Source organism: Antechinus flavipes, chromosome 1 (assembly GCF_016432865.1).
Source record: "Antechinus flavipes isolate AdamAnt ecotype Samford, QLD, Australia chromosome 1, AdamAnt_v2, whole genome shotgun sequence".
NCBI classification, from domain to species: domain Eukaryota; kingdom Metazoa; phylum Chordata; class Mammalia; order Dasyuromorphia; family Dasyuridae; genus Antechinus; species Antechinus flavipes.
This window is the reverse complement of record NC_067398.1, coordinates 694,299,461-694,324,258: the sequence shown is the minus strand read 5'-3', so window position 1 is coordinate 694,324,258 and position 24,798 is coordinate 694,299,461. Positions and strand designations below refer to the sequence as shown.

The 24,798-nt window shown below is 51.3% G+C and overlaps 1 protein-coding gene and 1 long non-coding RNA gene across 4 annotated transcripts in view; both read right to left on the bottom strand.

Annotated features, from left to right (window-relative positions):
• Window positions 1-14,531, bottom strand: part of RHOF (ras homolog family member F, filopodia associated) — a 48,622-nt gene extending 34,091 nt beyond the window's left edge. Inside the window, exons 1-3 of one of the 2 annotated variants that reach the window (XM_051972741.1) lie at window positions 13,766-14,531; window positions 12,850-13,018; window positions 4,932-5,117 (exon numbers count right to left, since the gene is read on the bottom strand). In XM_051972741.1, the coding sequence (XP_051828701.1) occupies window positions 4,932-5,099 (168 nt within the window). In that variant the 5' untranslated portion in view covers window positions 5,100-5,117; window positions 12,850-13,018; window positions 13,766-14,531. The other variant, XM_051972740.1, reaches the window with a different exon arrangement.
• Window positions 14,532-16,300: 1,769 nt separating this feature from the next.
• On the bottom strand, window positions 16,301-24,726 carry LOC127545437 (uncharacterized). 2 transcript variants are annotated; one of them, XR_007949657.1, is made up of 6 exons: window positions 22,530-24,726; window positions 20,694-20,766; window positions 18,062-19,683; window positions 17,651-18,023; window positions 17,576-17,613; window positions 16,301-17,424 (listed from the first exon to the last, which is right to left on the bottom strand). It is a non-coding gene; the product is annotated as an uncharacterized LOC127545437 (long non-coding RNA). The 2 variants fall into 2 exon arrangements; XR_007949656.1 differs by lacking the exon at window positions 16,301-17,424 and having other exon boundaries at window positions 17,431-17,874; window positions 18,216-19,683.
• Between the last annotated feature and the right edge of the window lie 72 nt (window positions 24,727-24,798).

Sequence of the window (24,798 nt, the reverse complement as noted above, 5' to 3'; positions counted from 1 at the left end):
TCTCGGCAAAGCTGGCGGAGAAGTTTGTCTATTCCTTCTCCCGATCATTGGTACAGAGGAGGAAACGGAGGCAAACGGGGTTAAGGGACTCGCAGTTCCCAGAGCTACTAAGTGTCTGAGGCCAGATTTGAACTTGTGAACAGGCTCTGTGCCATATGGCGCCCCCTAGCGGTCCAGCACGTGGAAAATCAGTGAAGGGAACCCTGGGACTGTCCACTGAGGCAAGAGACGGAACTGTGGATTGGGCCTCCTGGTCAGGGCGTGGAGTGGAGGAGGGCGCCTCCCGCTGGCCAGGGAGAGGTCAAAGGGACCGCGTGGGTTCTCCCTCCCAGCCCAGAAGGCAAACAGCTCCGGCTATCTCCCTCCTGCAGCGCAAACAGTCTGTGGGAACCCATGACCGGGAGCCCCACAGGGTGGACGCCTTCCCTGAAAAAAGGGTGGGCCTTTCAGTCCTGTTTTAGTCATGTTTGTCCCTGACCCCACTGGGTTTTCCCCAGCGGAGCGGCTGGCCATTTCCTTCTCCAGCCCATTTTTACAGATGAGGAGACTGAGGCAGGCAGGGTGAAGTGACCTGCCCGGAGTCACCAGCTAGGCCAGATTTATATTCAGGAAGCCTGCCCACTCTATGGCTGCGTCACGTGACCCCGTTATCTTCTTCCCTATCGGATTTCCTTTTGCTACTTTTCACTTCAGGGTTTGGTCCGTTCCTCCTGGCAAGTGCCTCTCCATTACCTCCGGGGGATCCGCCCTTACAGCCTCATCACTCACAGGGATCTGGGGGGAAACTGAGGCCCCAGAGGCCCGAGTCCCCGCTTAAGCTCATAGGGCTCCTGCGTTCAATCTCGGGGCTGCTGGCAGCGGAAGGGGAGCGGCCCGTAGGCCCCGCGCCCAGCTCCTTCCCAGGGGGGTTTCCTGGGCTTCTTCAGCCGCCGCACCCGAAGAGGAAACGGCAGCTCTCTCCCTGGGTGGCAGCGCGCGCCCCCGGCCTCCAGCCCGGCAGGAAGTTTCTCCACCTTGAGTCAAGTTTTGAGGGCGCAACCTCTTCTGACTGAGCCGCTGACCTCAATTTCCTTTGTGCTCCCCCACAGAGCCAGGGGCATTGCAGCAGGGTCAGGTAAATGGCTGGGGGGGCTTAGAACAGGGGGGAATCAGGGCTGGGGGGCTTAGAACAGGGGAGGTCAGGGCTGGGAGGGGCCTTAGAACAGGGGCTGTCAGAGCTGGGGGGGACTCAGGGGATGTCAGGGCTGGAAGTTCACACTGCGCAACCTCCCCTTGGCAGTTAACACCATGCCCCCTCCCCCACTGGTCCAGTACATGTATTACATCGCCATAGCTGATCTCATCTGATCTTCCGAGGGGATCTCACCCCTCACCCTCCCTGTGGCTCCAGAGCTTCACAGCTCCTCGAAAGCACTGGACCCCCTACTCCTCTACAACTGGGCAGACATGATTATATCCATTTTACATATGGGAAAACTGAGGCTGGGAGAAAGAAACTTGTTAAGCATCTACTTTATTTTTGGAAACATTTAACATCATTTCCAAATCTGCCCCTTTCTCCTCCCCTCCCCAGAGAGCGACTGGGGCAAGGATTCTTCACCTGAGGTCTAGAAACTCTAGGATAGGAGCTAAATAATTGAAAAGTTCCTTCGAATAATAGTTAAAAACTGATAACTTGGTTAAGATTTGCAAAACTTTCCGTATGTGAGGAGCAGCCTGGGCCTGGAGTCTTGGGTTCGAATCCCACCGCAGACACGTAGTAGCTGTGAGATCCTGGGCAAGTCACTTCACCCCGCCTGCCTTAGTTTCTTCACCTTTAAAATGAGCTGGAGAAGGAAAAGCCAAACGGCGCCAGGGCCTGGCCAAGGAAACCCCAGATGAAATGACAACAAAGACGATTCTCTCAGTTTCCCGAGCCAGCAGGGGGCGCCTGGAGACTTCGGCCCCTTTCCACTCCGGGTCACTCTCCCAGACCTCTCAATGAAGGCGCCGGGGGCGACACTGAGGCAGTGCGGGACTGGTGGGATGGGCCTGGAGGCGAATCCTGGTTCTCTCAATGAATAAACCAATCAAGAAGCATTTCAGTAAATCAGCCGACAAACAGTCATTTATTAAGCCAAGTACGGGAGATACACAGAGAAAAGTGACCTGCCCTCAAGGAGCTTCCAAGCTAATGGAGTTTTGTCAAGTCTGTCAGTCCCGCTGTATTTTATGGCTTTATGACCCTATGACCCCGTTTGGCTTTTCTTGGCAAAGACACCGGCGTGGTTTGCCGTTTCCTTCTCCCCTGGGATGCTGGAGAAACTGAGGCAGAGATGAAAGGTTGTCAATATTCGAATAGCGGAGAAGTCGGGCTGGCGGCCCCACTAGCCATGGCCACAGCCCGCCGGCTGGATCGGGCTCGTCTCAAAGCGTCAGTAAGCCCAGAGACTCTTCTAGGGCTCCAGCTATGGGGGGGTGGGGGAGGAGGTTGTGCAGAGCCCTGGTTGAGAGGAAATTCCAGGGGAAATCCGAACTCAGTTCTGCCAGGTTGGGAGTAAGGAGGAGGGATCATCAATTCCAGTGAGTTGGGAGTGAAGAAACTAGTCAAGCAGGAGACAGGAAGTCTGGGCCAGGAGCAGGGGTCGCCCTCTTGGCATTTGAGATAAGCCATCGGAGTGGCCCGAGCTCGCAGCCCTAATCACCTCAGTCCCTCATGGCCAGGAAGGGGGGGTTGCCACCAGGGAAACTGAGGTAGAACAATTCAGGGAAACGGAGACGTAAGCCCAGCTCATTTTACAGCGGAGGAAACTGAGGCATACAGGGATTAAGGGACACGTCCAGGTCACACATCCAGTTAGTAAATGTCCGAAGTGAACTCAGGAAAATGTGTCTTCCTTCCTGACTCCAGGCCTAGGGCTCTGAGCACTATGTGCCCCCTAGTGGCCCTAACGAGGAGACAGTGTGTAAATAAGAATGTACATATGAAATATCCCCAGGAGACAGAGAGGGGACTGAGGGCAATGAGAAAGAGCTCCTCCGGAGCTCAGGTTTGAGCCAAGGGTCAGAGTTAAGCAGGGGGAGGCTGAGGGAAGCTGGGAAAAATAAAGCACTTCCTATGGGCCAGTTACTGGGGATACAAAGACAAAAACCAAAACCTCTGCTCTGTTCTTAGATTTTATGGGAGCCTCAATTTCTCTCTATGTAAGATGAGCATGAATGGGAAGGTACCTTGTAAGCCGTCAGCCACCAGACACAAGAGCTATCCAAATGCAGCTTCCCGTCTACCCCCGAAGCTCGCAGTGACCCTGGGAGGTCAGATACAAGCAGGCCTATTTTATGGATTGAAAAACTGAGGTCCCAAGAAGAAAGCGTCAGGTTGCAGATATGATGCAATGAAAGAATGCAGGGTTAGGAACTGGGAGGACCTGGGGTAGTTCCATTCTACTGTTTGGAAAACTGAGGTCTAAAGAAGGAAGTATGAATTTGTGGCTACGGTTCCATGGAAAGAATGCCAGACATGGATTGGATGTGTGTGTCCCTTAACCTCCCTGGATCTCAATGTCCTTAAGAGTTGAGAAGCAGCCCGACTCAGGGGACATGTATTAGATTTAGAATCAGGGGATTTGACCTTGAACCCTGGCTGAACTGCTTATTATATGTATGACCTTAGCCAAGTCACTATCTTTTGCCTCAGTTTCCTAAAATGAATGAGTTGTATGAACTCCCCTCTTGAGCTCCTTCCATCCCCAGACCCACAGAACTATAGTCTTACTACCCGTGTGTTGAGGTGGATTTGAGCTCTTTGGGCTTCAGTTTTCTCTTGTAAAATGGGAGTGGGGTGGGGGTCCATTTGACAATCTAGGAATCCTTACTAGCTGTGAGGCCTTGGGCAAAATTCACTGGGCTTCAGTTTCCCCCTCGGTAAAAATAAGAGGATTGAACTGGATGATTGACAAGGTTCTCTCTCTTTAGGTGTAAATTCTGCCCGAGGCTTGCCCAGAGAGTGGGGGGCAGAAGGGAAAAGACCTTAATGGCCACCTACTGAAAACGCCTAAATTTACAACAAAGGGAAATGACTTGTCCACGGCCACCAACAAAGTCCAACCCCCGAGCTCACTTGCCCAGGATCACCTAGAGTCTTCCTGCTCCCAAACCCCGGGTCCGGAGAAGCTTAGTGGGGAATCCCGAATCTCCAATCACCCCCTGCTCTGTGCTGGGGCAGGTCTTCCCTCCATGATTCACAATAACACGCAGTACAGAACGGAGAGCGGGCTTGTCCCAGGCAAAAGCCAGTCTCACTGACACTCCCAGAAGCCACCTGGGGCTTCCATCTTGGCCTCCGGCTCACAGCAGAGAAGGCCCTCGAATGAGCGCTAGATTAATTGCTAATTTCCCCTGCAACGTGGTTGGGAATTCTACAAACACCTGGCTTGGAACTCCCAACCGCTAGGGGGCAGCGGGGTTGACTCGGGGCTTGCCTATAGGCAGTTGAGAATTCTAAGAACACCTGGCTTGGAAATCCCAACCACTAGGGGGCAGCAAGGTTGACTCGGGGCTAGCCTATGGGCAGTTGAGAATTCTAAGAACACCTGGCTTGGAAATCCCAACCACTAGGGGGCAGCGGGGTTGACTCGGGGGCCAGCCTACCTAGATACAGCTGGAATATATCGCGCCCACTAGGGGGCAGCAGGGGCCCACGCCCCAGGGCTGGTCTCCTCAGGAAAGCTGTTTCTCTTTCCGTTTTCAGGGCAGCAGGAAGTGAATCGTGAAGGGAAGACCTGCCCCCAGCACAGAACAGGGGGTGATCCTGGGCGAGTCACTTAGCTCTGCCTCAGTTTCCTCCTCTGTACACCGAGCCGGAAACGGCGGCGAACCCGGTCCGGTGTCTCTGCCAAGAAAACCCCCCACGGGGCCGTGAAGACTCGATGAAGGCCGGAACAAGCTCTTACCTCGGCCCCTGAAGCGTCTCTCGGATCAAAGGCCGGGACAAGGGCCCCGCCTCCTCGCTCCGGGTGCGCGTAGGGAGTTACTGTGTATCCCGCGGGGGCAGAAGCTACAAGGTAACACTCGGCCCGAGCAGCTCCCTCTGGGCGCGGGATCGGTCTGTCAGTTTCCATTTCTCCGCAGGCCGGTTTCTGGCAGAGGAGGTGAAACAAATGACATACAAAGTGATTTACCGAGGTCTGAGATTCTTTGAAGGAGACGGGAAGGCCAGTCAAGATCTTGGAAAGCAACGCATGCAATCCGTGTCCCTTAAAGAAGAGACTGAAGTCCCAAGTGTTGCCCTGACTTCGCACAAACTCACAGAATTATGTCAGCGCGGGGCTTGAAGGCAGATGGTTCGATGCAGGGCCATGGAGCCAATCCGTGCCCGGGCAAAGGCACAGGGAGGAGGTGGGGGAAGGGACTGAAAATGTCTGGAGTCGGAAAAGTGGCAGAGGCCAGTGTGGCCGGAGGGTGAGAGAGGAAGGGGTGATGAGCCCGGACGGGCCGGCCAGGGCCAAACTGGAAGGCTTTTAAAGGCAAACAGGAGGTTTTTGGACCCAAGGAAGGAAGGAGCCGCTAGATCGCGTTTTAGGAATATCGATTTGGCAGCTGGGTGCAGAGAAATTGGAGAAGAGACAAGCCGCCCAATTAGGAAGCTGGCAAAATCATCAGGGCCGGAGGAGAGGCTGAGGCCCGGCGAGCCGCCGGGCTGCTCTCGGAGGAAGAGACTTGGATTCAAATCCTACCTGGGACAGTCCTGACTGTCTGACCCCGAGTTCTGCCTCAGTTTCCAGCTCTGTAACGTCAACTGGCGATGGAAATGGCAAACCAGTCCGGAATCTTCGCAGTTTATTTTTATTTGTCCTTCAGATGTGTTCAACTCTCCGTGACCCCATTTGAGGTTTTCTGGTGGTGGTTTGCCCTTCCTTCTGAAAGGGCCCTTGACTTCAGGGAGGTGCCCCCACGCCAAGTGAATTGGATCTGGGGGACGGGAGGATAGTCCCCGGGCTTACTTTTTTCTCCAGAACCCTGTGGGTTCAGTGGCCAGATACAGGACCACCGGAGATGGCCTCGATGGGGTTCCCTTGACAAAAGTACTTAGTGGTTTACCTTCCCCAGCTCATTTTACAGATAAGGAAACTGAGGCAAACAGAGTGAAATGACTGGGCCAGGGGCACATAGTTACTAAGTGTGAGGCGACATTTTACCTACCTAGTTGCCCCTTTAAACAGCCTCAGTTTAGAAATCTGTAAAAATGGTAATAACGGCACCCCTCTCCTAGCTCCAAAGAGATATCCGTGCTGGTTTTGTAAACTCTAGAGCAGCTGCCAACTCCCCAGAGCGGCCAGAAGCAGGTGGAAATTTAATCTGGAAAATAGTTAACAAGCTAAATAAAGGAATACAATTCGACATAGATAATGGCAATTTGTGGTTTTCTAAGTCAAGGTGAATCGGGGCAGAGCTTGACACACAGCTTTGGGAAGCCCTCCCCTGTGTGCAAAGACAACACTCCATGCAAATAGCTTGGTGGGGGGAGGAGCTGCCTTTGGTCACTTTTGATTGGCCATCCCATTTGGCAATGAGACTGCAGTGGTTTGCCATTTTTTTCCTCTAGCTCATTTTACAGATGAGGAAACTGAGGCAGAGTGAAGTAACAGTGTCTGAGAGAGACTCCATTCCCCTGTGTCACCTATCGACCCCTTGTGGGTGAGGGAGAGATCAGAGGAAGGTTTTTAACCAATTTAATCAAAGGCCTTTATTAAACACTAGACTATATTCTTTGTTGAAAGCTTGGGGAAGGTACCCATGATTACTACGATTATTTATAACAGCTACCAGCAGAGTACCTCATTTTATGCTCAAAACAAGACAGGGAGAAAAGTGTGATCATTATTCCCATTTTACAGATGAGGAAAATGAGGCTCAGAGGTTAAGAGAGCCCCAGGATCTTACTAGTTGTGTGTCTCCGACACAACTAGTCGGAGATATCTAAGTGGTGCAGTGAATAGGGAGCAAACCTGAAGTCAGGAAGACTGTCAAATGTGTCCTCACTAGAGATGCAAGTCCCTTCACCCTGCTTGCCTCAGTTTCCTCAGCTGTAAAATGAAAAAGGAAATGGCAAACCATTCCTGTATCTTTGCCAAGACAGGAAGCCTCTACAACTTCCATCCTGGGCTGCTAGGAGGTGCAAGGGAAGAGAACAGAGCCAGGGGAGCGGAGTTCAAATCCAGCCTCCTCAGATACTTCCTAGTTGTGTGACTCTGGGCAAGTCACTTCCCTTTGCTTGCCTCAGTTTCCTCAGCTGTAAAATGAAAAAGGAAATGGAAATGGCAAACCATTCTAGTGTCTTTGCCAGGAAAAGCCCAAAATAAGGTCATGACGAGCTAGAATCGACTGGAAGGGCTGAACCACAGTAACTCCTCCAGGACACCTCCCTTCAGCCCTGTCTCGGAGTGCGAGGGGACATTTAGGGCCTCGGGGGAGAGAAAAGGAAAGAAAAACAGAAGCAGCCTAATCAAGACAGTTCAAGCCAGACTCAGAAGCCCTGGACTTTAGTCTCTTATTGACCTCTGGCCCTCTCAGGACCTCGGTTTCCTTACCTGTAAAACAAGAGGGCCGGATGAACCTGTTAGAGAGTCAAAAAATGCTATGTGGCTTTCCTTGATTTTATCAAAGCCTCCCAGTGTTCCTGGGGAGAACGTGGGGGTGTCGGCAAGACGATACCGCAACTAGATAGATCTGGAATCGGCCCAAACAGCCGCCAACAAGCTGAGGTCAGTTTGGCGGGAGTCCCCAGCAGAGCGTCCCAGAGATCTGCGCTCGGCCCAGGGCTGGCGGAGAGTTTTTATCGATGGCTTGGAAAACTGGATACGTAATTTAACTTATACGCTAACATATTTAACATGTATTGGACTACCTGCCATCTTGGGGAGGGGGTGGGGGGAAGGAGGGGAAAAGTTGGAACAAAAGCTCTGGCAATTGTCAATGCTGAAAAATGACCCATGCGTATAACTTCTAAATAAAAAGTTATTAAAAAAAAAAAAAAGGAAATTGCATACGTAGCAAGCTGAACAAATTTGCAGGAGATAATAAAGCTGAGAGGGAGTTCAACACTTCGGATGAGAGTATTTGAGTTAAAAAAAATAATAAATAAAAAGATCTTGACCTAACAGAACACTGCTCCAAATCGAATAAAATAAAAATTGAATATAGAGAAATAAAAAACTTTTATGTTTGGATTTTAAATGGCAGCTGTGAGCAAAACACAATTCATGCAAAAAAGATCTGGGGGGTTCAGTGGACCACATACTCCCTAAGTTGACAATGACAATAACGACAGATAACATGATCTTGGGCTGCATGAGGGGAGACATAGGAAGAGGTAATAAGGCTCAGGGTAAGTCTGAGAGTTTAGCAGGGGTCCTCAAACTTTTTAAATAGGGGGCCAGTTCACTGTCCCTCAGACTGTGGGAGGGCCAAACTATAGTAAAAACAAAAACTTTGTTTTGTGGGCCTTTAAATAAAGAAACTTCATAGCCCTGGGGGAGGGGGATAATCATCCTCAGCTGCTGCATCTAGTTTGAGGACCCCTGGTTTAGAGGAAGGTAATTAAAATCTATCTGGTAAATAACTGGTGCTTAACAAATACTTGGGGCAGCTAGGTGGTGGCAGAGTGAGGAAAACTTTCTGATCTGGCCTCAGATACTCATTAGCTGTGTGACTCTGGGCAAGTCACTTCTCCCTATCTGCCTCAGTTTTCCCATCTGTAAAATGAGCTGGAGAAGGAATTGGCAAAGTATGCCAGTACCTGTGCCAAAAGGGGCTACGAAGAGTCGGACACATCTCAAAAAAGACTTAATAAAAATCAATACTTGTTGACTGCCCGATTAAGGCTATCTCCAGTAGGATTTTTCTCTTCTTAAGGCCAATGGGAAACCATTCCGCCTATTCCTTCAGAGCTCAGATGCAGTATAAGAGGCCCAGCCTGGCAAATACAAAGACTCCCAGCTTAGGTTCTGGGGGAGCGTGTCCTTGATCAGAAACCACAAGTTCTCCTATCACAGCAGTAGACTTTACTATTGATGACCCCGTGGCAGAATCCCTTAATACCTCTATGCCTCAGTTTCTTCATCTGTAAAAACGAATGGCAAGAACCGTAAAGGACAGTTGGCTGCTTAAAATAATCTCCCAAATTCAAGTTGTACAAATATACTCTAAGTAAACCTATCAGATGGAAGTATCTGATGTCACTAAAGGAGTCAAACAATTTTTTTTTCTTTTTTGAGGGGTGGCAAGGCAATTGGGGTTAAGTGACTTGCCCAGAGTCACACAACTAGGAAGTTGTAAGTGTCTGAAGTCAAATTTGAACTGGGGTCCTCCTGCCTTCAAGGCCTGCGCTCTGTGCAATCCACTGTACCATCTAGCTGCCCCACCTAAAGAATTTTTAAATTTGCAAGTTGCTCAATTGATTACAACAAGCCAGTGAGGAAGGCACCACAGGTGTGGTCTCCATTTTACAGATGGGGAAACTTGAGGCTCAGAAATTTAAAACGTGCCCATAGTCACACAACTGCTCATTGGACTACATACCTAGAGCTAGAGAGGAACTCACCAGGCCTTTATCTAAGGAATTTAATTTCCTTTTATTTTACAAATCAGGAGTCTGAGATCTAGAAAGGGGTAGAGTCACACAGGTAGATAGCACAGTAGATAGAAGGGGGCCCAGAAGTCAGGAGGATCAGAGTTTAAATCCAGCCTCAGACACTTAATACTTCCTCACTGTGTGACCCTGGGCAAGTCACTTAACCCCAATTGCCTCAGCCCCCCCCCAAAAAAAAAAAAGAGAGAGAGAGATTAAGATCTGAATATAAACATAGGCCTCCATAGTTCTTTATGAACAGTAAGGAAAACCTGTAGAAATTAGTCATGGGGGAGAAGGAAAAGTCTCTTTTTTAAAACTAAGTTGTCCTCAAAGGCACTTAAAATAATAACAAATAGCTGACATTTACGCTGTGCCTTAATATTTTACCAAGTACATTTATAAACATGATTGAATTTATTCCAAACAACAACCCCGTGAGGTAGATACCGTAGCATCATTCTCATTTTCCAAATGAGGAAACTGAGACTCAGAAATACTGAAGGGACTTGTCTACGATCAGATCCCATATGGGGTCACGTCACCGAATGTGAAGGTTGCCAAATTATGATTCGTTATCAATAAACGTTTGATCGGTCTATCTTATATACCTACGTACATGGGGTCATGGGAAAATTTCTCCAGGGAAAAGGGATCACGAATGGAAAAAAGGATGAGAAGCTTTGCCCTAGTCCAACACCCTCATTTTAATGAGGAAACTAAAAGCCAGGAAGAGGAAAGTACTGGTCTAAGGTGGTAACAGAAGGATATGAAGACGGCCTTCTGTGACCCGAACCCAGGCTTGCCTGCCCCAGCTGGCAAATGCTTGGGGCGGAATTTGAACCATGTCTCTCTACCATAATACCCTACGGGAATCCGCAAATCCAGGGGTTGTTGTCTACCAGATTTAAAATCTGTGGAAGGTTCTGGCCAGCCACGGGAGCCTACCAAATCACTTCTGCCCGACGATGCCGCAGGCCTCTGCTGGGACGAGCCTGTGGGACAGTGGGGATCGAAGAGAAAATTTCTCTCGGCTCGCCCGTCCCGATCAGGGGTCCCCAACTCGCCCAGCCCCAGATCTCCGGGCTGGGCCGAAGGGATGACTTCTCACTTGGTCACTCCGGTTCAGCTGGCTACAGCAGACCAGTTGTTTTCCTTAAGAATGCCAAATTGGCCAGGCTGACCGAGGGACACAAGGAGAGAGCAGCTGTCTCCTCCGTTCTTCAGGAGGACGGACCTTGCCATGCTTAGTCCTTCCCCAGGGGGGAGAACTGCCAACATTTAGAGTTTAGAGTCTTCACCCCTCCCTGCCCCCACACCGTATCATTTGCTACTGTCAATAGCCCTGTGCGCCGGGCAGTGAATCTCACCATCACCCTGATTTTGAAGAAGAGGAAATTGAAAGTGATTTTGTGGACTGTTTACAGGCCTAAGACTAGTTTCGAAATAGCTGCTTCTTCCAGACTAAAACCTAAGGAAAGCCTGTATGTACCTTGCGTAAAACAGGGTGAAAAAGACTGGGGAGACAATCTGCCGGGGAGTTTTGAATATGGACAAAGACAGCGGGAGGAAGATGTAGCAGGGAGCTGACCGGATGCCAAATGCTCACTCCCGGGGCAGTGGCACTCACCTCTTCCCTGGCAGCCAGCCCCTTCTGGACTACCATCCCCTCTGCCCTTGCCAGAGGGACCGTGAAAGAGAGAGAGTTTTCCTCAACTGTAACAATTAAGAATTCCTGGGATGGAGCAGCCAAAGGACCATAATAACAAGGTCTGCTGCAGGTCCGCTGAATGGAAATTAGGTCACTTGTTAGTACCCTGGTGGAGTACAAGGAAGGGAACGCTAGATTTGGTAGCAGAGGCTCACGGGCAACCATTCTGCTACTTGAAAGGCAAGGTGGTCAGTGTAAAGAGGGATGGACGGACCCGGAATCAGAGAACATGAGTTCAAATGTCAGCTCTATCACACGTGACTCAGTTAGTCCCTTCAGAAGCCTTTTAGTCCCCGTTTTCTCCTTTGTAGACAAGGGGAATTTCTAAGGTGCCTCACTGTCTCTCCCGAAGTGATTTGTCTATCTATTCTATATACCCATATATAACTGTGGTCTGATTTATCTATTTTATATACCTATATACCTGTGGTCTTCTAAAAATTCCTTCAGAGAAAAGGGATCACCAATGGAAAATGGGAATGGAAGTTCAGAGAAACTCAAAAGATACAGGAAGGGAAAGATCGTCAAGATCTTCTTGGATAATCTTCACTAGATGAGGAGAAGCAGTGAAGAGCCCAAGAAAGAAAGGTAAAAGACCAGAATTCAAATCTCGACCGGGGCAAATTACTCCTGTTTTGTGGGTCACAGCCAACTAGTAGCCAAACCGCCAATGTCGCCAAAATTGGAATTCAAATTTCCTAAAAGCAAACCCTCAGCACCTGGTACACAATAAGCGCTTAATAAAAGAGTTATTCATTCATTATTTTCTCTTGACCTCATAGAGAGGTCACAGACAAAAGGCCTTAGGTTTGGGGAGATAGGGAAAACCTTAGAGTGATATTTCTATTTTTTCTCTCCCATTAATGCCTTTATTCTGATATCACCTTCCCATTTACTATATATACACCAAGGGTCCTCAAACTTTTTAAATAGGGGGCCAGTTCACAGTCCCTCAGACTGTTGGAGGACCGGACTATAGTAAAAACAAAAACTTTGCTTTGTGGGACTTTAAATAAAAAAACTTCATAGCTCTGGGTGAGAGGGATAAATGTCCTCAGCAGCCGCCTCTGGCCCTCGGGCTGTAGTTTGAGGACCCCTGATATGTACATTCACACACACACACAAACCAGGTTAAGAGACTTGCCTAGGATCAATATGGATAAGTGTCTAAAGCCCGCATTTGAACTCAGAACCTCCGACTTCAGGACCAGTGTTCTATCCACTGTTCTATGTGGCTGCCTCACCCACTTTCTGTCTGTCCGTGTCATCTCTCTTATTGGACAGGAGCTCCTTTGAAGACAAGAACGACATTTGCCTTCTTTGTATCTCTGGGGTTTAGTATGCTGCCTGACAAATGGTAGGTGGTTTCTAGATGCTTGTTAATGGTGATGAGTGAAGGCAGGGTGAAGGTTCTCAGAGGGGCAGGAGCGTTTGGGGGGTGGTCCCTGCACCTCCAGGATTAAAGAACTTACAAGTCATTTGGTTCAGCTGCCATTTTCTAGCGGAGGCCCACAGAGGCCCAAACACTTGCCTGCAGTCACACAGGTAGGAAGCAGAAGAGCTGAGATCTGAAGCCAATCCTGACTCCATTCATCCTTCTCTCCACTGAACTACACTGCCTCCCAAGCAGCAGGGCTGGGAAGGATGCCCAAGCTCCTCCGGTGCCAAAATCAGGGCTCTTTCCACTGTGGCCCACTCTCCTGAAAACAAATGTGTTGAATGAATCAAAGAATCCCAGACAGAGAAAGCAGCTCAGAGGTTCTCTAATTCAGCGCCTTCAATTTGAGAGCAAACTGGGGGAAAGGGACTTGCCCGGGTCACACGTCCCGTAAGCAGCTGAGTCAACGGGCTAACTGGTCAGTGGTTCCAGGTTCAGCGCTCCTTCCCCTTTCTGCCCATGCTGTCTTATGTCCCCTTTTTTGGGAAGCCAGATGGTTCTGGAGGGAAGGGGGGAGGATGATGACTCTGTACAGCCCTTCCTCCCTTCAATCCAAGCCACTGGCATGTCACGGCATCTTCCTGATGTCACGGTGCTCGTTGAGAACGAGGGACAAACAATCTGGAGGAGGAGCTGCCTTACTGACGAGTTCCAGTTGGGCAACGAACAACACTCCCTCCTCCTTTCCTCTCCCTCTCTACCACCTAGGAAACCACACCCTTACCTACCAGTGTTAAATAGAATATAAAATTTGATCTGACACCTCGGGGTTACAAGCTGGATCTCTTTCTTAATGACACTGCCTTAATTCCAAATCACTCGGGCTCTCCTGGAATGGCCAACAATGGGGCCCGGCCCAAGCCTCGCTTGCTCATTGTTTGGTGGATTCCCAAGGCCCAGAGAGAATGTAAAAAACAATTGTTCCTGTTTGGGTCAGAAATCCCGAGAATCTTCTCCTCCCAGAGTTTCTGGGCTGAGTTAAAGAGGCCATTTTTGCCTCATTTCTTACCTAGCCCCGATCACTGAATGGGTGTTGCCTCCATCAGACTGAGACCTGTTGAAGCCCTTAGCTTTAAGGCTAAAGTCTCCCACTGCATCCAGAGCCACCTCCAGGCATCCTGATCTATATCTGGCTCCTGGACCCGATGGCTCTGAAAGCAAAAAGGAGCTCAGTGACCTTGCCCGGCACTTGCATGTCATGGTCACGTTCCCTTTTGAGAATGAAGGGGAAACAACCACTACAATCTCTTTACAGATGGCACAGCTGGCACCTGGACCGCACAAGCTGTAAATGGCAGTGTCAGGATTTGAACCCAGGCCCTCCCCCTGAAATTCAGGCCTTTTTCCACATTGTCTCCCCATAGAGCAGGGAGGGGAAGAGGTGATTTTGGAGATGATATAACAAAGGTCTAGAAGGGGAAAGATGGAGATGACCGTGTGGTACAAGGGAAAGAATTTAAAACCAGAGGATCCAGACTTAAATCCCAGCTCTACCCCTTGTCCCTCTGGTGACCTTGGCCAAGTAATTCATCTCTGAGACTGGCTTACTCTCCCTACCTCTGCCCTCCTTCCACACTGGCTCAGGCTACAGTCCTGGGACCTCAAGGGACTTGCCCAGCACTAGTTACATGGGCAAGTTTCTGGTCCAGACACAACCCATTGGGGGAAGCAAAACCCCTCTGAAAACAAACAAATCCCTCAGGCCTGATACCAGTGAAAATTACACTCGGGGATTAGTCAATCCCCAGAACACTGGGCCACCTGGCTTCTGAGGGGCCACCTGGCTTCTGAGGTGAGGGGTGCCCCCGTGGCCAGGCCTGACATTCAGCCAGGGGCCTGGACAGGCCCACAAAGTACCCGGCATGAAGTCGAGATCCCACCCAGTCTCACTTCAGTGAGGAAGATGCTAACATGTTAATTATCCCCATTTTACGGAGGAGGAAACTGAGGTTGATCGAGGCTCAAGGTTCTAGAACCTAAGCGTCAGAAGTAGCCTTTAAGTCGCTCAGAGTAACAATAATCTGGCTAACAGTCATATAGTGCTTTAAAATTTACAAATAATGAACTCACTGAATTCTCACAATACTTTGAGAGGGTTCTCTATCCTGCGCCTTGCCTGGAGCCAGGAACTTGAGTTCAAATTTCACTTTTTGGGGGGAAGGAGAAGATATTGGGCAAGTCATTCAACTGTTTGTCTTCCTTTCTCATCAGTGAAACGGCTCACCTGGTGCTAAGCACAAAATAAATGCTATAAAAATGTTAGCTGACAGGATTTTTTTTAATAATAGCTTTTTATTTTGCAGAATCCATGCAAAGATAGTTTTTTAACATTCACCCTTGCCAAACCTTGTGTTCCATATTTTTCTCCCTCTCTCTCTCCCCTAGAGGGCAGGAAATCCAAAATAGATTAAACATGTGCAATTCTAAACATATTTCCACACTGCTGATATTATGAGCATCCTTATTTTACAAACTTTCATAGAATTCTCAGTTAAGAGAGACCTTAGTTAAGAGGTCCCCCATTTCCCCTCTAAGCCCAGGGCTCCACTTGCCCATGCATTTCACACCAAGGTGACAATCTATGCCCACTTGACAAAAGGTAATGTGGGGGAGGAAGGGAAGGAGTAGAGAGTCAGGGGATGGCTGCCGAATCTGAATCTGACCCAGAATCTGTCTGCCGGCCACTGAAAAATGGGGGGCAAGGTAGGGAAACTCTAAGAGTTTCTGTTTAGGAGCCTGATCCCCAGCTCTGGAGCCTCTTGCCTGTGTGGCCTTCAGAGGAAGAAAAGCAAAGGAGACTGGGAAATATTGATAAAAGACAGTTAGCTTTGGAATCAAGATCCTGGTTTTTTTGACAATTATGTTAAAGAGACTCCAGAACAACTTCTTGCTTCTATAAAATGAGGGGAGAGGACTCACTGACCTGTAAAGCTCCTTCCAGTTCACCGGGGGAGGGGGGGGGGGAAGGAAGTGAGAAGAAATGAAAGAAAAAGGGAAAGATGGAAAGAGAAAGGAAGAAAGAGGAGGAGCAAGAGACCATAAATTCTGAGCTGAACAGAACACTGGAGGCCAATGTCTAAACCATTGGTTTTATAGATAAGAAAAAGGAGGGTCAAGTTAGTTAAGTGACCAGGGTCACTGAGCCAGCAAATGCCTGGGAGAATCCAGATCTTCTTGAAACCAAACCCAGGCTCCATATACCTAGTTGCCTCTGGAGGGGATTTTAACCTATTCTTGGGGATTTGTTTTGGGGGGGAGGGCATGAGAGCCCAGGAACCCCTTTTCAGAACATTTTAAAAATGTATAAAATACACAGAGGAAATAAAATATAGTTGTAATGCTTTCCCACCCAAAGTCATGGACTCCCAGAAATCCACCCGGGGATTCCTGCTTTCCAATAGGAAAGAGGAAGAAAGGATTAGGGAGGGTGGGAAAGAGGAAGAGCCCAGTCCCCACCCCCCACCCCCCGCCCCCTTTTTCCAGGGATCCTGGATCAACTGGTTTCTCCCCAGCTCTAACCCTTCCCTGAACTCTTGGGGTACAGGAGGCGGCGTCCCACAGTTTAGCAAGGAATAGTTTTAATTGTTTATGAGTAACCCATCCCCAGCAAAGGGGCCCTCATTAACAAGTGGTGAAAGGATAGGCCCGGAGTCCCCACTTCAGAGGCCGGGGGCGGGGTAAATCATTTCACACCCCCTGAGGGCCCACACCCCCAGTTAACCTTTAACCTCAGCAAGCTAGCGCATCCTGGGTGGGGGCAGCTCCAGGTCCAACTCTCCCCCCTTCCATATTTAACGCCCCCCTCCCCAGCTTTGGCCCTACTTAAAAAGGAGACCTGACCCCAAAGCCCTAGGGGGACCCTCCTCAGTCAGCAGTAGCTGCACAGCAGCCCCTCCCACGGTCGAAATTAGAATACCAGAGGTTTGCATTTGTAAAAAGCTTCCGAAGGCTTTTCAAAGCCCTCAGCTGGCCATTCTCTCAGCTGCCCCTCCCCACTAGAAGCCGGTGGGGGGCAGGGAAAGGCAGGCTTTGTGGCCGCTCAGGGCCACCCCCGGACCCCAAGAGGTCAGCGGATCAGAGATTCCCCATTCCGGGATGTTCCAATTACGGGAGGGACCTCGGGAGAAAAGCAGAGGAGCCGGGAGGGCGGGAATTCCCACCGAACGGGAGCCAGGAGGGCCCAACACCCAAGGGAAGGAGGCCCAAGCAGGCCTGAGGCCCAAGGGGAGGGGACAGATGGGCCAAAGAGGCCCGTCTGGGTGCGAGTGCAAATCCTCCCGGTCTCTGGGTTCGCTTCTCCATCAATAAAAAGAAATTGTGGACACAGAAGGCTACAAAGTTACCAGAGCTTACGCTAAGTATCTGTGTGCGGGGGAAGGGCTAGATGGCTGATAAGGCGCCATACGGATCTAAACCAATGATTCCAAGTCTCCGGTTTTAATGCTATTCTCTTCCTCAATTTAGCTCAAACATTTAAACACCCAGGACTCATCCTGAGGGTAGAATGGTCCAAAAAGGACGCCACCCACTAAGGAGCAGGAACTAGCCGGGAAAACGAGATTTACACAAGTGCTGCACCGGAAGGCAAGGAAGGAAATGTTAACACTGGGAGGGTGCAGAGGGGCTGAGCCTTAAAGTTAGCACTTGGGGGGTGCAGAGGGGCTGAGCCTTAAAGTTAGCACTTGGGGGTGCTGAGGGGCTGAACCTTAAAGTTAACACTTGGGGGGTGCAGAGGGGCTGAGCCTTAAAGTTAGCACTTGGGGGGTGCAGAGGGGCTGAACCTTAAAGTTAGCACTTGGGGGGTGCAGAGGGGCTGAACCTTAAAGTTAGCACTTGGGGGGTGCAGAGGGGCTGAACCTTAAAGTTAGCACTTGGGGGTGCTGAGGGGCTGAACCTTAAAGTTAACACTTGGGGGTGCTGAGGGGCTGAGCCTTAAAGTTAGCACTTGGGGGGTGCAGAGGGGCTGAACCTTAAAGTTAGCACTTGGGGGTGCAGAGGGGCTGAACCTTAAAGTTAGCACTTGGGGGGTGCAGAGGGGCTGAGCCTTAAAGTTAACACTTGGGGGTGCTGAGGGGCTGAACCTTAAAGTTAACACTTGGGGGTACAGAGGGGCTGAACCTTAAAGTTAGCACTTGGGGGTGCTGAGGGGCTGAACCTTAAAGTTAGCACTTGGGGGTGCTGAGGGGCTGAACCTTAAAGTTAGCACTTGGGGGTGCTGAGGGGCTGAACCTTAAAGTTAACACTTGGGGGGTGCAGAGGGGCTGAACCTTAAAGTTAATACTTGGGGGGTACAGAGGGTCTGAACCTTAAAGTTAACACTTGGGGGGTGCTGAGGGGCTGAACCTTAAGCTAAGACTTGGAAGGTACAGAGAGAGGGGCTGAACCTTAAAGTTAACACTTGGGGGGTGCAGAGGGGCTGAACCTTAAAGTTAACACTTGAGGGTGCTGAGGGGCTGAACCTTAAAGTTAGCACTTGGGGGTGCAGAGGGGCTGAACCTTAAGCTAAGACTTGGAAGGTACAGAGAGAGGGTCTGAACCTTAAAGTTAGCACTTGGGGGTGCAGAGGGGCTGAACCTTAAAGTTAGCACTTGGGGGTACAGAGGGGCTGAACCTTAAAGTTAGCACTTGGGGGTGCAGAGGGGCTGAACCTTAAGCTAAGACTTGGAAGGTACAGAGAGAGGGTCTGAACCTTAAAGTTAGCACTTGGGGGTGCAGAGGGGCTGAACCTTAAAGTTAGCACTTGGGGGTACAGAGGGGCTGAACCTTAAAGTTAACACTTGGGGGTGCAGAGGGGCTGAACCTTAAGCTAAGACTTGGAAGGTACAGAGGGTCTGAACCTTAAAATTAACACTTGGAGAGTTCAGAAGGTCTGAACTTTAAGCTAACATTTAGTGGGTGCAAAGGGGCTGAACCTAAAGTAAGACTTGGGGAGTGCAGAGGGGCTGAGCCTTAAGGAGCCTCCAGAACCTCAGTTTCCTTTTCTGGTCAAAATTAGCTAAGAGTATTCATGAAGGCAAACACTAGGCTTCAGCAGATCCCTCTCCAAATGCTTTCTGGCCCTGCAAAGGGGAGGGGGAGGGGGAAGGAACGCAGGGACCGCCCGCCTAAGGCTCAGAACTGGCCAACTTGGGCAGCCCACCCCCCATCCATTTTCTTAGGGACCAGTCGGGGAGAGAAAGTCACGGTTACCGTAATGACACAAGGATTAACTGCCTCCCTCAAACTACCCAAGCCGATCATCCCAGAGGTCACATCCTCGCCCTCCCCTCCCCCCACGCCCGTGCCTATGCCAGTAAATACGGTAGGCTGGGGATTGCAGAAGAGGCGGGGGACCGGCTCCCGGCCCAGGGCTGGGCTGCCAAGTACGAAACAGATCGCACACCGCCCCGCGGGGGGAGGGGAAGGGCAGGAGTGCAGAAAACAGGCCGAGCAGGTTCACGGCGCTATCAGTCAGCGAGGGGCCCGGGGCCTCCGGGAAGCAGCCAACTGTGGAGGAGCTCCCAGAGCTCTCCCCCTCGGGTTTGGGGATTATTTTCCCTCCTCAAAGCAGCCTCCACTCAGGGGGAAAAGGGGAGGTCGGAGGAGGCAGAACACGTGGGTTAGGACGGGCAGCTACCTACCTTCTGGCCAAGCTGGGCGGGAAACCGGGGGCTCGTTCTCTCGTTAGACGTGCTGAGAGTCCCGATTTTTTCTTCCATCTCTCGTGGCGAGTCAGAGGGGCCCGGTCCTCTGGGCTAGGAGGCCTTCAGGCAGCTTTGGGGCCCCCACAGTTGGCCCTCGGGCCAAGGTCGGCCTCGTTCCCCCAGGTTTTCAGGCTCCGGCCCACGAGGAGTCACTCTTTGTCTCCTTCCACCACGAAAAGGAGGAACAAAAAACCGGCCCCCGGAACTTCCAGCGGTGGAGCCCGCAAGACCCCCTTCTTGGGTTCTAGCTCAAAGCAGGAAAACATGTTCAAAGGCATTCGGCGGGGGGTGGGGTGCTGTAGGTAGGGAAGGCTTTCCAGGCCAGGTCGGCAGTGGGGGAGGAGGAGCGGGGGCCAAAGGCCAGGGAGCTGAACAGCTAGGAAGGTTGGGTGACCTTGGTCACTGCTCTGGGAGGCCCAGGGGAAAGATGGGGCCTTCTCCAGCCAGGGGGAGGGAGAAGTTGTTTACCGGCAGATCCAGAACTGAGCAAACATACAAAGACCAAACGTGTTTTTCCCGTTTTTATTGTGGAGTTGGAATCTTTTAAGTCCCCTGACTTGGGGTTTATAACTTTGTGAACAACTCTGCTGGAATACTGACATGCCAGGGTCAGTGGAGGGGCCGGAGGGGGTGGGGAGAGAGCAGCAGCAGAATAAGAAAGCTGCCAAAGAAAGGCCTTTCACTGAGAGAGAAGAGGCAGGAAACCGCTGCCATTTATAAAGCTGGTTTCCAAGGTTGCTTCAGCCCTCCTCCCCACCCACACTGGGAGAAAAACGCTCCAAGACAGAAGGGACTTACCGAATGGCTTCCGAGTGGAGGAATCGGCGTGAAGGAGCCCACAAGTGGGCTCCCCAACCTCCCGGGGCCCCCTCCTCTAAATAAGGAACCACTTGCCATTCTCACCAGGGACTGGGTTTTAGTGGGGAAGGGTTCGGGGCTACCCGAGCCAAGTTCTGCAGAGGTTATTTGAAGCCCACATTGAAAGGGGGACGGAGCCAGAACCTGGAGTTCCCTCCAAAGACCATATAACAAGCGAGAAACTAGGTTTTCATCTTTGGAAGTCAGCTGGCAGACATCCGGCTCCAGCGAGGGAACTGCCTGTCTTGGTTGGCCCCGGTGCCAATCCCCGGCCCCACCCGGAACTTGGGGTACAAGGCTTGACTAAAGAGGGGGGCTTTGAAGGTACTAGATTGCATAAGACAACATGTGGCTGGGAAGGCTAAAGCTGGGTCGGTCCTGGGCACTCACTCTTACCCCTGGCTGGCTCCGCCTGCTTCCGTGTGTGTCCCAGGTATCCAAGTGAGCCCCGAGTTTCTGGGCATCCTGACTGGGAATGGGGGGGGAGGTTGAGAGGGGAAAAACAACCGAGGTCATCACCCAATAGGTTGAGGTCCCACCCAACCCTCGACTGCCTCTCACAGTTGCGGTCTGCCTGCTAGGGCTGACCCTGAAAAGGGCTTTGGGGGAACTGGCCAGAGAAGGGTCGTCCCCCTCCCCCTCTCTCGATTCAGAGCCAAGTGGCTTCGATCCCTGGTTTGGGGGGAGCCTCGTAAGAGGTAGGGAGGATCGCCTCCCCGGTCCCCAAGGAAGCTGAGATAGAACAGGCTCGGGGAGGGAGGAGGAGACCGTCAGACGAAAGGGATCTCCCCGGGTCACCCCTCCCCCACCGCCTTCCTTCCCCCTCCCATTGTCTGCGGCTGGGGGAGGGGAGCTGCCTACGGCTTTAAGAGCAGCTCTCCCCTCCCCCAGCGGAGCGCTGAGCTCGCAAGAGGCGGAGGAGGAGGAGGAGGCGGTGGCTGGCCCGGGCCCCGGGCTCTCTGATTACAGTCAGCCCGCCCTCCCCTCCCCCACAGCAGCCACCGCCCTCCCTCCCCACCCCCCTTCCTCCAGCACGAAGCAGCAGCCTCCAGCGCACGAAATGGCGCCTGTCTTTTCTTTCCCCTCCGAAGCCTGCTGGCTTAGCAAACACGAGCCCGGGCGACGCGGGCTCCGGTCCTCCCCCTCCCCTGCCCCGCCGACCCTGCCGGCTGCTGGGCGAGAGAGGTTAGGAAACTGAAGTCTATGCGGGAAAAAAACAACCGCCCCCAAAGCCACCGTGCCCCAAACCCCACAGCAGCAGCCCCCGAGCCCCCTCTAGCCCAGCCCGAAGGAGGATTTACCCAGAGCCCAGCTAGGCGTGGACAGGCCCTGCAGCTCGGCGAAGCCGCCTCCTGCTCCAGGACGCGCGGCCGCAGCAGGACAGGGAGAGACACCGAGAGCTCGAAGCGGCCATTAGCGAGCAGCCCGGGCCGGGCGTCCCCGTGCCCAGCAGCCCCGACCCTAACCCGCCCGCCCGAACCACCCCGGGCGCGCTCTCGGAACCTGAAAATAAAACGGGAGCGCAGCGGGGTGGGAGAGGGAGGAGGAAGCAGCCGAGGGAGAGAAGAAGGAGACAGGGCTGCAGCAGCCGGGAAGGAAGGTCTGCTGCGTCATGGCGCCAAAATGGACGCCGGTCCCTTGTCCTTTTTTCGCCGCCCGAGCCGTCCAGGGATCTGGGGGGAGCCCCACTAGGCTGCCCCGGAGGAGCGGAGAAGGTCCCCCCACGGTCTTCCAGAGGGAGGGAGAGCCCCTGAATTTAGCAAACCGAGCCCTCCTGGAGAGGCAGAGTCAAAGCCCACCCCCCAAACCCTTCTTTCCTCTCAAACTGGGGAGAAGCTGGATGGGCGAGAGAGAAAAAGCGCCGAAAGTCGTCGTCCCGTTCTCCCCCCCACCCCCAGCAGCGGGGGTGGTCAAGGGTGTGGGACTGCAGAAAGCCTGGGGGGGAGCGTTCATTCCCTCCGAAAGAAGTCACCCCCAAAGCACCCCCTCAGACCACGGAGAAATGCCCCCAATCCTTGGGTACAAGACCCTCGTCGCCCCCCTCCCGCCCCAGTGTATCTCTCTAGCCTGTCTCCACTGTCCACATTGCCTGCCCCTCCTCGCCAACCACAACCGACCAGAGGCTGGGAGACCCAGGCAGGCTCAGCCCCTCGGCTCGGAGCAGTCTGCGGCGCGGGGCCTGCTCCGGCCGCTTTTGTTCCAAGGGCTTTTAAAAGGCACGTTTTTACTTACCGGTGCTCAGCTTGGCGCAATGGAGTCTGGAAGGTGAACTTGGGCGTTGGTTTGGTGATGTTATTGTAAGAAAAAAACCCACCATTTTGTTGGAGTTTGTTGGGATTATTATTATTATCACGGGGCTGGGGGGAAGGTCACTACCTTTTTGTCAGTTACAATGTCATGTCAATTTCATCGCCTTCGAATTCAGCAAACTTTTCCCAAGGTTCGGCCGAAGGCTGGCTGGCTTCGCCGGTGGGGCTGGCTAGGGCAAGGGTATTAAGAGTCATTTCTGAGACAAAAGGTAAAAAACAGACGCTTCAGGCAAAACGGGAGACAAAGGAGAGCTAGCCCCTTCGCACCCCCCGATCGCCCCAACGACTAGAGAAAAGGCTGCCCAGTTTAATAATGCCGTTTGGAAGCAATTGCTTAGGGCTTGTTTGAAGGGGTTTCAGTCTAGTTTCCTGTGACCAGTTCAGTCTCTGCAGAAGAGTGGGGCTTTCTTCTCTCTTCCCCCCCCCCCCCTCAAGACTGGAGAAACCAGAGCTGTCGCCCTCAAAAGAAGGGTTGCTTAAAGAAAATCTTTCAATTAATTGGAAATAAAGCTAGCTAGCATAAACCGTAAACATTTCTTAAAGCCTAAAGTTATCTCGTCTAAAGGCATGAAATCTGGTTTTGAAATTCGACAAGGAGAGACAAAAAAACAGACATGCAGATAGATGAAGGCTCAGAAATTAGGACATTAAGGTAACATTAACATGAACACTGAACTTAAATAAGGACAGAATGGATTGGGTACTTACAACAGAGAAGAATTTAAAAGAACAACATAGCATTAATGGCTTACATTTTTTTTGGCTTAGAACAGCCAGAATTCATTATTTCCTAAAACTCTACATTTAAAACATTACCTTGTTAAGAGAGGAGAGGAGTTAATAAGATGGCCAGGTTTAAGTGTTTAATAGAGGAAGTTATATATATATTTTAAAAAATTTATTGTTCAGTCAAGAGGATACAGATTAGACAGCTCAAGCCCCGTCCCCACTCCCCCAGCCAAAAAAAAAAAAAGGAAAAAAGTAAATAAATATGTTATTTACTTAAGGTTTTTTTGGATTCAAAATTTTTAAACTGCTGACATTAATGGTGGGCTATGACCTAGTTATACAAGACAAAGATGGATTCCAGGTCATAAGGAGAAAAAAGCAAAATCCAAAATCACTTAAAAAAATGAAGTCTTCCTTCTTCCATCGGTCCTTTAGCTTTGGTGACCAACATTGGACAGGACACGGGGCAATCCTGCACTGGATGGTGGAGTCAAAGGAAAAGCGTTCCCCCTTTTGGAACAAAGGAAAACCCACTTGGCCATTTAATTCCATGGCAGAAAAATGGCTCCCTGAATGTTGGCCTCTCCTTGGCTTGTCTGATGACGGATGTTTGGAGATCCGCGTCTAATAACTCAAGCCCCATAGAAGCTTCGCGCTGATTGGCTCAAGGGCGCTGGCGCCCTGAATCAGCCAATTACCGCACCACGGCCCAATTACAAACCCCCCAAATACCCCCCAATATGAGACGAACCACCGTGAAGCAGAAGCAAGACAAGCAGCCTCCTCTTCAGCCAGGAGGAGGCAGGGAGGGAGCGAGGAAGGAAGGAAGAGAAGGGGAAAAAAAAAACACCCATTGCTCCCTCCCTTCCTCCCCCCGTAATAGTGTAACTGAGAAGAAGCACCGGGTGCTTTGGGGTAGAAGCGACCAAATGGAAGCTGCGCGCTGATTGGTCGCCGCCAGTCCCAGGACCTTTAATAAAGAAAAAAAAAATGAATGTAGAAAGCGACTCACTCGAGTTTGGGGAAAGTATGGGGGGAAGGGGGATTTGACGCGGACCGGACAATTAAAAAAAAAGTAGAGGGGGAGAAAAAAGTCCTTCCGAATGGGGGGAGGGGAAGAAGAGGGGAGGAAAGAAAAGCACGCCGGGGTCGGTCTGCCTCCTCCAGCAAAGCCCAATGATTGCAGCGTAATGCTAATTTGGAAATCCTGTTCTCTGCTCCGAGGTTGCTGGGGGTGCCGGGGCAGACGAGGAGGAAGAGGGAAACCAAGTAAAGGAGGGGGTATCCCTGGCTTGCAGCTCTAGGAGATCCCGCGCCGAGACTCCCCCCCGTCCTTCCTCGACTTAAAACACACACACATACACACCCCCCCCAAATAAAACCCAAGTCAGGCGGTCCCACCTCCAGTCCATCTCGTTTCTAAAACAGTGTAGGAGACCGAAGGTAAACGCTGGCTGCGCCCG